The sequence below is a fragment of the Mastigoproctus giganteus genome, chromosome 1 (assembly GCF_048544385.1).
Source record: "Mastigoproctus giganteus isolate SK-2022 chromosome 1, ASM4854438v1, whole genome shotgun sequence".
Classification (NCBI taxonomy): domain Eukaryota; kingdom Metazoa; phylum Arthropoda; class Arachnida; order Uropygi; family Thelyphonidae; genus Mastigoproctus; species Mastigoproctus giganteus.
Window position 1 is genome coordinate 210,831,646 of NC_143575.1, and position 13,091 is coordinate 210,844,736.

General features: G+C 37.8%; 1 protein-coding gene across 1 annotated transcript in view; it reads left to right on the forward strand.

Moving 5' to 3' along the window:
* Nucleotides 1-13,091, forward strand: part of Stat92E (Signal transducer and transcription activator Stat92E) — a 478,242-nt gene that overhangs the window by 351,182 nt on the left and 113,969 nt on the right. The window contains exon 18 of the mRNA XM_090375942.1: nucleotides 6,767-6,912. Within this exon, the coding sequence (XP_090232068.1) occupies nucleotides 6,767-6,912 (146 nt within the window). The remainder of the gene's footprint in view (nucleotides 1-6,766; nucleotides 6,913-13,091) is intronic.

The window sequence follows — 13,091 nt, forward strand, 5'->3', positions numbered from 1 at the left end:
GGTTCTGGTAGTCATGGTGGCATCGAGAGTGGCCTCCCATAGGTTGAGCTTAATGTGGGAAGGTTGTTAGGACGATTATTAACAACAGAGCTACTGTTTGCCAGGAACTCCTCCATATGCTGGCCGTTTCTAGAGTCTCTGCACTCCGGAATGTACTAGGAACGGTGGAAGGTGGTTTAACAAGATCATTAATACAATAATGAGTTAGAATGTACAAGTTAATGCTATTTGCATCATTTCTGTATAGCCAATTACATAATTAGTTATAAATTGGCATCATTAAAGTATATCTCATATTGTGAATACCTTCACAACAAGTTGCCACAATATTGCACTACCCCGAATAAGTAACGCTTCACCATAGGAGAAGACTATTGTTACTTATTCTCAGCAGATACCATCACCCATATGGCACCATTTCTTAGCTTATTGTCTCCTCATCAGTGGGTGGGCAAGTACCCTGGTGTTGCAATGATGACAACCCGGTTGCAAAGTATAAATCCGCAATATGAGAGATGCCTGATGGTGTGTTGTAATTTAGATTACGGTATAGTTTATTTTTTATTTGAGGTAGTGCAATATCATGGCAACTCGTTGTGAAGGTATTCACAATATAAGATATACCTAATGATGCCAATTTATAACTACAGTAAACCCCCGCTATTCGCGGGGGTTACGTTCCTGAGAAATGTCGCGAATACTGAGTTATGGCTCCCATAGAAATAAAGGGGTTCCGTTCCAAAGTATGAAATATATGAGAAAAACTAGTCTAAAATTTTGTCTATATATGTGTTATATGTACCTTCATAATATGACTATGTACATAGTGAAATGCAAGCATATGGCATTGAAATGAAAATAAGAAACAATTTAATATTAAATGTAATATTTATTAGAAGTTTCAAACAAATCTTTCAAACCATCGCCTTCGCTAACTAAAAAACTTGTCCCGCCAGTGCTATCACCAGTTTCGCTAAAGTGTTGATAAAGGAGTTTTGCCTTTTCACGAATAATGAGTGAACTTAACGGAATTTTATTTTGAGTTCGGTCTTCTATCCACAGATTTAAAGAATTTTCCATATTTTCTAATTTAACATCGAGTTACAGAGCAAATTTTTGAAGCAATTAGCGCGTTTTCACGGACACTACGGCGGGTTTTTTATTCCGATTTTTTGATTGATCGTACCGTAGCCTCATTGATTTTATAATATTTTGCCACTGAGGAGACACTTTCACCATTAGAAATTTAATCTAATAACTCAATTTTATTCACTAATGTCATCACCTTCTTTGATATTTTCACATTTCTCTTGTAATTCGTAGCCATATTTTTGTAGGGGTTAGAAAGAACTTGTCCACAATAAAGTCACTTTCTTCCGTTAACACACTCGAAAAAGTCTGTTTTACACTGCAAAACGGTAGATTTATCATTTTTGTAAGCTTATAAATTGATAAATTTATTGAATTTATAAGCATATAAATTAAAAGCAAACGACGAAACCTTCCATGACAAGCGCATAACACATACTGAACAAGGATTAGCGAGAAACATCCGCGCTCGCGATTTTGTCACCCCTCTCCCCCCGCCCACTGAGCGCTGTTTTGACCGGGAAAGATAATTTTAGCCACGCTCATGTTTTTTTATGGCGGAAAATATTCACGGCGCTTTAAAATTCACATTTTTTTAGGTTTCATTTTATGTTAAATCGGCGATCGCGAATACGCGAAACCGCGAATACAGATACCGCGAATAACAGGGGTTTACTGTACTTATGTAGTTGGCTGTGTGCAAAAATGATGCAAATGCACTAACTTGTACTTTAGTTAAACTTATTATGTAACCTGAGTCTTTAGCCCTAAACTATACTGTAATGTAAATTATTCTACACCATCAGGCATCTCTCATATTGTGGATTTATACTTTGCAACTGGGTTGTCATCATTGCAACACCAGGGTATCTGCCCACCTACTGATGAGGAGCCAATAAGCTCCAAAACAGGGCCATATGGATGATGGTATCCACTGAGAATAAGTAACAATAGCCTTCTCCTATCATGAAGCATTACTTATTCGATGTAGTGCAATATCATGGCAACTCATTGTGAAGGTATTCATAATATGAGATATACTTAATGATGCCGATTTATAACTATTATGTAGTTAGCTATGTGCAAAAATGATGCAAATGCACTAATTTGTACTTTAGTTAAACTATTTATGTAACCTGAGGCTTTAGCCCTAAACTATACCGTACATGAGTTGGAATTAAAATAGGATACTAGCAAGTCAGCTTTATCCTTGGCTGAAGTGACAATAAGACCATCTGGTTTTGACAGTTAGGAACAGAGGGGGCAAAAGTTGTGGCCAACAGCTTTGGCAAGAGACCAGAATGCTTGGCTACCGTTGGGAAATAAGCTAGTTTTCTATTCTTAGCCTGTTCAAAATCTAGTTTGGACTGATTAATAACTGCTTTACAATTGTTGCGAGCTTTGGTGTAGGCAGAAAATGAATCTGGAGATTTGGAAACAAGCCAATTGCAATATGCAAAATTCTGCTCTTGAACACCCTTCGCACATTTTTTGGAAAATCAAGGTTTAGTTAAAGGATGAGATTTTAAAGTGCAGTGTGGAATAAAGGATTCCATCCACACAAGAATAAATTCACTGACACGATCTGAGCAAACATTGACGTCGTAAGATATGAAACAGTAATCCGACCGAGGAAAAGAAGAAAAGAAATCTTGCTGATCATCCCATTTGGCATTCTTGTAATGCCATACGTGAAATTAAGAATGGCCACGAGAGAAAGGCTCCATTGGAGAATAAGCCATTATCAAGGTGTAGTCTGAGGTGTCTAGAGGACCACTCACCTTGACTGTATAATTAGAAAGGTTATTTGTGTGAAAAAGATCGATCAAGTGTGTTGGCTGCTTGGTTAACATTGTCTGGTATTCTGGTAGGTAAATGAACAATATGTGCGAGGTCATTAGTATTTCCAAAAGCCTCAGCTTCTTGACCAGCTGGGTCTGTGACTAGAAAACGGAAGCCAGCTGAAGTTGTGAACATTAAATTCACCAAGAAAAGTCCACATTACGTCAAGTATCTGTCGAGGCCAGATACTTGACGTAACGTGGCCTCGACAATACCTCCCGCATACACTCTACTTGGATTCCCTCCAGTCACTATCTGGCGCGGTAGAGTCAAAGTGTAAACTGTGTTAATTGTCTGACGGCACCATGGGTTTCCCCTATCTCTGCATTGTGTACTCTGTTTTTGTGACACAGAACTCTGTAGAGGCCAGAGATTTAAAAAAGTGTGTGGGGAGTGGAATGTTGTGTAGTGTTATGTTCTGTTGTTTCTCTGACCATTAGGCGCCTCCGTAGCCAGGTGGGAAGGAGCAGCAGTGCGTAGCACACGCTTCTTGATTAGACCGGGGTTCGAGCCCGTCACCACCAAATACGGAAGATGCGGAAAGGTCAGGAAATGACCACCGCATATCCCGGAGCAATATGGCCTTAGTTGCTAATGCTCCTAAAAACCAAATAACTAACTAACCAAATAACTAACTCTCTGACCATTTAGCCGTTGGCCCCTATTGGGACCCACCATTGCCCACACTTTGCTATGAGGAGGCAGGTCAGGCACCCAGTAGATTATTTAAGTACTGTGGCAGGCCTCGCCACCTATTTTCTGAGGATTTCAGTGGCAAGACCTATATATATATATAGGAAAAAAGGGCAGGTGAACACTAGAATTTGGAAAAGCCGAAAGCGATTTACGAGAAAGCAGTTGAATTTTTGATGTTGATTAGAATTTGGTCGCATTATTAGAGGTGTACTCAGTTGGTTTAGTTAAATTGGGGGGAAAACTGGTAGAAAGATGGGGATGATAGAGTAGGTATCCCAAAAGCGGTCAGTGGGGATGAGCCCCACCAGGTGCAGTATGGGGGAGGAGGCAGGGAGGGGAAAAGCCAGAGACCCATCTCCTCCCCCCTGCCTCGGGATGGGGTTTTAAATGGAACTGGGTTTGAGTACCCAGTTCAGATCGCCAAATGGCATGTTGAGTTGAGTCGAGTCCAGTAGGATGGTCAAACTGCCCATCCTGCTGTGGCGGTAGGATATGTTTGCTGACAGTGTGGAGTGGAAGAGAGAGACATTTACTTCATTCATTCATAATCTTCATTCTCACTCTGTTTGCATTGTATTTTTATACTTTTTTTTTCTTATTTTTTATATTATTATTATTATATATTTTTTTTTCTATTTTTTTTTTTTTTTTCCCCCTTCGCTCACTCATTCATCTTTTTTCTCACACACCAGCAGGGAGGAAATGCAATGGTGTGTAATGTAAATTTAATACTAATACATAATAGTTAAATAAATAAGAATATAAATGATTGAAACTAGGGTTGAAACTTAACTGTAACATTTATTTATGGCTTGCGTTCTTTTTCTCACACAGTTACACTCATTCATCCTTCTGGTATTCATTTCATTTGTTCAACTCTTGCTTTCTGCACTGCACTCTCTGGGCCCCTCAACTTACTGTTGTTCTTCAGTTGTGGTGCATGCCAAGCCGCAAGTTTTTTGCAGGCCAGGGGAGAATGCAGTGATAGCATTTGTGTTGTTAGTAAATGTTTGTTAGAATATATAAAGTAGTGTAAGTTATTATTAACTTTGTATTCTTTCGGCCAAGTACATTTACTCTTTCACTCATTCCCATTCACCATAACACTCATTCACTCTCTTTCCCTCGTGTTGGGTCACTCTTTCTTTTACCAAAACTGACATTTATTCCCTTTTTCCATAATTCCTAATTCACTCTTTCACTCAGTGCCCAGCCTGTTCATTCTGTCTTTCATTGTCATTCATTCTACATTGCATCCCCATGCTACTAGCTTACTGATATTTTTCAGCTAATCTGCTTACTTGGCTTCCTCTACACTCCCTCGCCTAAATAAGTAATTATTGGTGTGGGTACCCAAGTCAATCTGGTTTTTCGTGTCAGGTTTCTGTCAGGGCGCAGAATACTGCTATCCTGACAGTTTTTAAGTCGTCACTGGGTGTGGTGGGAAACATGGGCAATTTTAATTATTGGTTAATTGTCTGGGGGACTGAATTTCCATTCTTTGGATAGTTCTGTGCATTTCGAATACTTTCTGTGTGAAGAGTGTAAAGGCTTTATAGTTTTCCTCTTCTAGGATAAATAGGTGTTCTTCTCCCCCGGTAAGGGGGCCAAATCTGTGCTATTAGCTGTGTTCTGGGGATGTCATAAATTATACATTTATATAGAATGTGTGCCTAGTCTTCATTCTTGCCACAGGTGCAGTTTGGGTCATCAGTCATACCTAAGGAGGTTAGTTTCGCTTTTGGGGAGCTGTGACCTGTCAGTATAAAAGTTGCAAAAAGTCCAGGGGCATACCACTTAGATGGCTTTGGGCTAGCCATTGCCACCTGTGGCAGAAACCTTTTGGTAACCAGACCTCTGGTTTTCTGCTTCCACTTTGTTTGCCATAGCTTGTGGAGCTTTGTGGCTATGCTTCTTTTTTTTTTTTTTTTTTCCCTTCAGCATTGAAGGTGTTGTCTTTATCAAGTGCTATCCCCAGAAATTCTGTGGGTATGCCCTTTTTAAGTCTATAATACAAGCCTCTTTTGGCTACCTCCAGGTAAAGTGGGAAAGCTTCGGCCAGCAACTGTAGCGCAGGTGTGCTTACTGTGCGACATGCTCTGGTAACAGTGAGAAGTATTGTCCTTTGTATCGATTCTAATTTATTTCTGTTTCTTACTATGCCCAAGCGGGTGAACCACACACTGGTTCCATAGGTGATAACAGTAGGAACATTGCATGGTAGAGGTACCGAGATTATACGGTAACTGATCCGGAAGCTTCCTAGAGCATTACCAGTAGGTTCGATCCAGTGGACTATCTAGTGGCCAGCCTGCGAACACCGTTTTAGAGCTGTACAACGTATTCTCGAAATGTAAGGAAGATTGGATCTTGCCATAATGTTCATCATAATCTCAAAAGTCATCAGTCGTACTGCATTATAGAAGATGTGGGAGAGGGTTTGTCAGAAATTTGCTGTGGAGACTAAACATGGGTTCCACCTATTCAAGCCTCCAATAAACAAAGTGGTGGTATTTCATTACTTGATGAGAGTCATCTACCACCTCGTATTGCCTCATAACACAGAGGGGTGGCATTGCTCTGTGTGATGTGGGCACCACACCTCACCTCAACCACTGTTTACGTTGGTTTAAAACTTGGGTTGCAGGTTTTCTCAACCTGCAAACCCATCCATGGTACTAAGCAGTATGTATTCTAATACCTTTTGTGTTTAGGGTTTCCATAAAAGCAGACACTCACAAACAAACAAACATCTGAACAAGAAACATATTTTGTTTACATTACACTAAAACCAAAATAGTCACGTGGATTGTGGCGTCTATTCTTGTACAATTTTTAATTATCAAAAATAAACCAATTGAAAAGCAACTCATGTAAATCTGTATATAATTAAGAAGTTAGAGAAAGCAGTAACCACTAATTTTGAACTGTGTGATTAACAAGCAATGGGTATCTCACTGAGCAGTGCATTAGACTAGGAACCAGGGCTGTTTTTGCATTAATGTACTTATGTGCTCTTCCAGTCATCTTTTACTTGTTATACTAATTTTGCAATATGTTGAATTGTGATGTATAGCTTATGGTTTCAATAAACTCTGTAAATGGGATTTTGAAATTGATATTGTCAATTTATTGTCAGTCTTATACAAGGATTTGTTGGTCGCCGACAAGCCGAAGAAATGCTATTAAAGAGAAGTAATGGTACATTTCTTCTCCGCTTCAGTGATTCTGAGTTAGGTGGGGTGACAATAGCATGGGTAGCTATGCCAACCGAAGGTCAACAGGGTAAGTTAGTTTGTTGATTTTACATAATTTATTTTGAGTGTCATATGTTAAGGATGCATGGTTAAGGTGTATAGGAAGATTTCATACAAGATACTAAATATATATCGAAATTTAAATATAATGGATTCCATTTATTTGGACCACCTGTTAATTGGAGCAGCCATTTATTTGGGACAAATCTTAAAGAACAGAACCTAATTGAGAAAATAGCCAGGGTCACTTAATTGGGACAACATGCCGTTTAATCGGGGCAGGAAACTGCAGCACTCGAGATTATCCTATGATTTCCTCTGATCAGACTAAGTGGTCAGGTCAGATTTCAGGAGGTCACAACCATAAAACAATAAAAACAATTTGCAGTTTCCGGTTTATTGGGCTTTTCTATTAGTACAATCTATTATAAACAAGTAGTAAACTTGATCTTATTGCATTGCCGATGATACTGATAGCTCGAAAGCAGGGAACAAAACAATTCGCTATGGTGAAGTGTGTTTCCCCTTCACTGCAATCTTAATTAATCATATAAAAAAAACAAATTTTCAGAATCCTCTCGTCATTCCTATTTTTTAAGCTTCATAAACTTGTTGCTTCATATCTCACTTGCACGTATTTTGCTAGTCGCAGTTTGTGCGTGCTGTGGTCTTTGTTATTGATTGCCTATCTTTTTTATAGTTTTAAAATTTACAATACAAAAAAAAATGTCAGTGAACAGAAATATCTATTGGTTAGTATGTTATTAGTTCTTTTAGTATTTATCTATTAGTTATATTATTTTTATTTTGTTAACCTGTGAAAAATATTCTTTTGATTTTCAAGTATCATTTAATTTTTTAATTGGTAAGATAATTAATTTTAAATTTGTGCTTAATATATCTTTACCTGTGGATAATATTCGCTTGTTAGAATTGCCATTTAATAGAATTAAAATTCAATTCACAAATGTGATCACAGTGACTGGCACTTACTATATATCATATAGTGAATGGTATTTTATTACAGAGAGTCCCTCATAACATGATTTGATCGTACAGTGAACCAATCGTAAAGCAGGGGTCCACTGTATTTTTAACTATTTACATGAAACTTTGTATAATTGGGGCAGCCACTTAATTGGGCCAAAGTGCACTAGTCCCAATATGTCCAAAATAACTGGAATCCACTGTATATATAGAAGATATTAAATAAATATATAAAGATACTAAATATTAATTATCTTCTTTTCTCTTAGTGTGGCAATCATTTCAAAATATAGTAAGCTTTATTGTTTAAGGTAATGGATTTTCCGGCGCCTCCGTAGCCAGGTGGGAAGGAGCAGCAGTGCATAGCACACGCTTCTTGATTAGACCGGGGTTCGAGCCCATCACCACCAAATACGGAGGATGCGGAAAGGTCAGGGAATGACCACCGCATATCCCAGAGCAATATGGCCTTAGTTGCTAATGCTCCTAAAATCCGCATAACAAACAATGGATTTTCCCTAAAATTAAATGATTCAGAAATATAAGTTGAAGCATAATATATTTTCTATTGACAAAAGGTCAAATTTACACTAAACATTATCTTTATAATGGGTAAATTATAGTCTTTATGGTATTTGTACTCTTAAGTACATAATAAATTTATTTTACCATTTCACTGACAAGTTTAATATGAACTTTTTAACATGTCGACTAAGTAGGACAAACGTAGTGAAGAATTGGGAGTATGAAAGATTTATAATATGGAAGAAGAAACCCCTAGATTGGCAAACCCAGAAACTTTGCTTCGTAAAGCCCAGTCTTGAAGATGCTAATTTGACTTTTTACCAAATAGGCAATGCCTTCATTCAAATATTAAATCTCATACAGATTATAGAAAAGTCACAGGAGCAAAACAAGAACCTGTATTTAGGATTTTTCAGTCTTGAAAAGTATACAGTAAAGTAACTAAAAATCTTCTTTCATATTTTAAAAAAGATTACATACAGGAAAATATTTTAAAGAGGAGCAAAATTTTATGTGGAGAATAATAGAACTGCAATGATGATTGAAGGAAGCATTGGAAAATGATTTTTGAAACTTGTAATTTGACAGGACTGTAGGGCACCTCCGTAGCCAGGTGGGCAGGAACAGCAGTGCATAGCACATGCTTCTTGATTAGACTGGGGTTCGTGCCCGTGACCACCAAATACGGCGGATTCAGAAAAATCAGGGAATGACCACTGCATATCTCCAGAGCAATATGGCCTTAGTTGCTAATGCTCCTAAAAACCAAATAACAAACAAACAAACAGGACTGTAATTTAATTTTATAATTTTCATGGGCCACATAATAGCAGAGATTAAGTTTTTGGAAATATTTTGTGCAGGAGAATCCAAAATTGGATCGATGTTAAGTTGTAGGGAATTTGTCATAAAAAGGACTTGCATGAAAATAAGTTATGAAGGTAGGGATACACAAGGAGAAGTTTTGTCGAAGAATAAATAATCAAAAACCGATAACATCATAATTTTGTAATCTGTAATTAGTCTGTATTGAAGATGGAAGACTAGATGTGGAAATAAACAATTGATCAAGTAAAGGCAAACTTCTGCACATCTATTCTACAACTGTCTTTCCTCAGTTTGAATCTATGCCCCATCAGCATTGAGCCTGCGCAAACCATTCAAGGCCTTATACACCTCAATCAGATCACCTCGCATGTGCCGGGTCTCCAAATGCTGCAACTTGAAGAACTTAGGCCTTTCTTCCTAAGCACATGAGCAGCAGTGCATAGCACACACTTCTTGGTTAGACCGGGGTTCGAGCCCGTGACTGCCAAATACGGAGGAGGTGGAAAGGTCAGGGAATGACCACCTCATATCCCGCAGCAATATGGCCTTAGTTGCTAATGCTCCTAAAAACTAAATAACAAATTTCCTAAGCACACCCCTTTGTTCCTCTCACCAATCTTGTTGCCCTTCTCTGTACTCATTCTAGCAACCCTACATCCTTCCTAAAATGAGGTCTCCAGACCTGTATGCAGTAATCAAGGTGTGGCGTGACCATTGCCTTATACAAAGGGGTGATCACCTCCTTGTCTCTACTAACAAAATTCCTATACAGTAATACCCCGAAGTTACGCGATAGGTAGGTCCGACGAAAATCGCGTAAGTCGGGGTACAACTTTGCATATAAATACATATAAATTTTGCTTAAGTGGGACCAGGGACTAACAAAAACACTAGTTTAGAAGAAAAATATTAATAAAATTGCAGTTCTTTATACAGTTTAATACAAAATATGTATTAAAAAAACAAATGACTTACGTTAAAAAGTTATTTCGATGTCGATGGCTTCATAAAATCTAACAAATTCGTCTGACGCGCCTTCTTTTTTTCACGCAGAATTTCTTCGTAGCAAGCTAATAATTTTTTTATTCCTTGCTTAGTAGCTATAACGCGTTCTTCGTTGGAGTCTATGTTTTCTAAAATTTTTAAGCCCTTTACAATTGAGCCCTTTTCAATTTTCAACCTGTCAAGTTTGCAATTGTCATGTGCTTTTCGCCGTTGCTTCATTTAGGTCTGTAGCACGTGCAATATCACATGGTCTTTCATTTCGCTCAAAGCGTTTCACAATTTCATATTTTTTCTCTATCGACAGAGGCGGACTGGCCATAAGCCTTACCGGGGCCAGTGTAACCCCGGTGGGCCAGTGTGATTTTGGCCATAAACCATAGTATGAGGCCAATATAATTTTTCCCGGGTAAGAATTTTTGACCCAGTCCGCCTCTGTTTATCGATAATTGCTTTTCTTTTTCTCTCTGAATCTGCAGTGTCTTCACCAGGACGCTTCCTTTTCACACCTTTTAATTAAGTATTTTATTCATTTTTAGGGAATAAAGCGCAATTACAAAACGAGGAGGCACGCTTGATACACATAAACAAAGCTGCCCGCATGTAGCAAATGAATAAACAACACCATAAAGGCAGAGATACACTATTAACACCACACATTTCTAGGGGTTACTCCCATAAAACAATAAAAATCCAGTTGCGTTTCTGCTAGTGAAATCTGTTATAAACTGGTAGTAAACTCGATCTAATTGCATTTGCGATTATAAAGATAGCTGGAATTGTGTTGGTTTTTACGTTATTATGGTGAAATGTGTTTTCCCCTTCACTGATATAAAAAACATAAAAGCAGCAAAGTTGAATTTTGTTCAACTTTCGCTCTCATTCTACGCCGTTGCACCGTATATCGATAACATATGAAAAACGACCTTGAAGATAGTGGGCGGCAGCGTTGCCAAACGAAAAAATCAAGAACCGCGTAACTCCGAGTTCGCGTAAGTCGGGGTATTACTGTATATCATTGACAAAATTCCATACTTTTTTTTTTTTGTTTTGGCTGATGCTGTATAAGCTTGCTTTCTTGCATCATATGCCTGAACTAATGCTAATGCTAACATCATATTCATAATTTTGTGCATCTATAATTAGTCTTTATTGAAGATGGAAGACTAGATGGAGAAATAAACAATTGATCAAGTAAACCAGTAAGGACGGGAAGCCTGTTAAACAAGTTTATTTGGAACAAAAGAAAATAATGTAGGAAATGCAGGGGTATTTCACTGCAGTAGCGAAATAACATTAGATTGAAAGGCATACATGTTACTTGCATCCGGTTTCAGTGATTGAGAGACATTCTTCTCTCATTTAAGATTAAGTGCTGAACCTTGAGCACTGAGGTTGGCACTCAGGTTTAATTTAGAATCAGATATTGTTATCCATGGTTCTGCTGAAGCTACTAATATCTTTCTAAATTGTATAATATAATCATAATAACAGAATACACTATACTTTCAAAAATCTGAGGAGACTGCCAGGACAGCTGTTTTAAAGCTTACTGGCTTCATTGGCTGGCAAGTGTCCTGTGAACGTTTGCTGAACTACTGCGAATAATGTAAGTTGCCCAAGTGAATAACCAAGTGGTGTGTGGAACTAAAACTTCCATTTAAAAATATACCAACTTTTCTTTGCTTAGTTGTTGTTCTTTTAGACTAAATACATTATTTATAGTTCTCATATGTTTTCTAATACAGTCAGCTGATGAGAAGCCGGTAAGCTTTGAGACTGCTGTCATAGTAGTGTCCCAAATATTTAAATGTACTGCAAATTCACCTAATCAGGTGATGCTAATTAGGCAGAACCATGGATAATGATATTTGTCACTAGGCTAAACATAAGCCCAGGCCTTAGTGTTCAGAATTCAGCATTTTATCTTCAGTAAGAGCAAAATGTCACCCCATGATTGAAAGCAAAATTCATATGTATTACCTGCAATCAAAAGCAAATGCAAATAATGTGTATGAATTTTGCTTTTATTTACTAAAAGAAATTTGGCAAAAAACGAATTAGTTTATAATGCAATTCTTGCCCATAAAGTTAAAAGCTTAAAAACAATATTGTAATTTATGGGCAAGATGAAAGTGGAAATGTAATTGTTGAAATTAAACATAAGAAAGGTACACTGGGGTGGATGAGAACTGTCTAATTGTATTAAGGGAGGCAGTGGCAGAAGTAAGCAAAACTTTAGCGATATTTATGAGAGCATCCCTGCATTCAGGGATGGTCCCTATGGACTTCAGATGTGTGAATGTATCCCCAATTCAAATGTATGTATGTGAATGTATCCCCAGTTCAAATGTATGCATGTGAATATGTCCCCTGTCAACCTCTGGGGATACAGAGGGTGACGAGTAATTACAGACCTGTTAGTTTAACTTCTGTTCCAGGGAAAGTAATGGAGTCCCTGGTTAAAGAAGTAATGCAGAATCATCTAGACAAGGCTACAATTATACTTCAGACACAGCATAGGTTTGTTACGGGGAAATCTTGTCTGACCAATCTGATTGGATATTGTAATGTGGTCACAAAGAACTGGATGCAGGAAAGCTTTTGATACTGTTGCACACACAAAAAAAAGGCATGTGTACCCTGTATGCACAAAAGATGTTTTATGCGAAAACATCTTTGATGAAAATCAGAACCATTTTAAAATCAAACGGCTAGAACCGAGGTCACGAACGACGTAACGTCGTTAGTGACATTAGCGTCATTAGCCTCATACTTCCATCCGAAATATTTAGTATGAACAATGTAATGTTGTATTCTCATACCTGCTACTTACTCTACTGAATCAACATTTGGAAGAGGTTA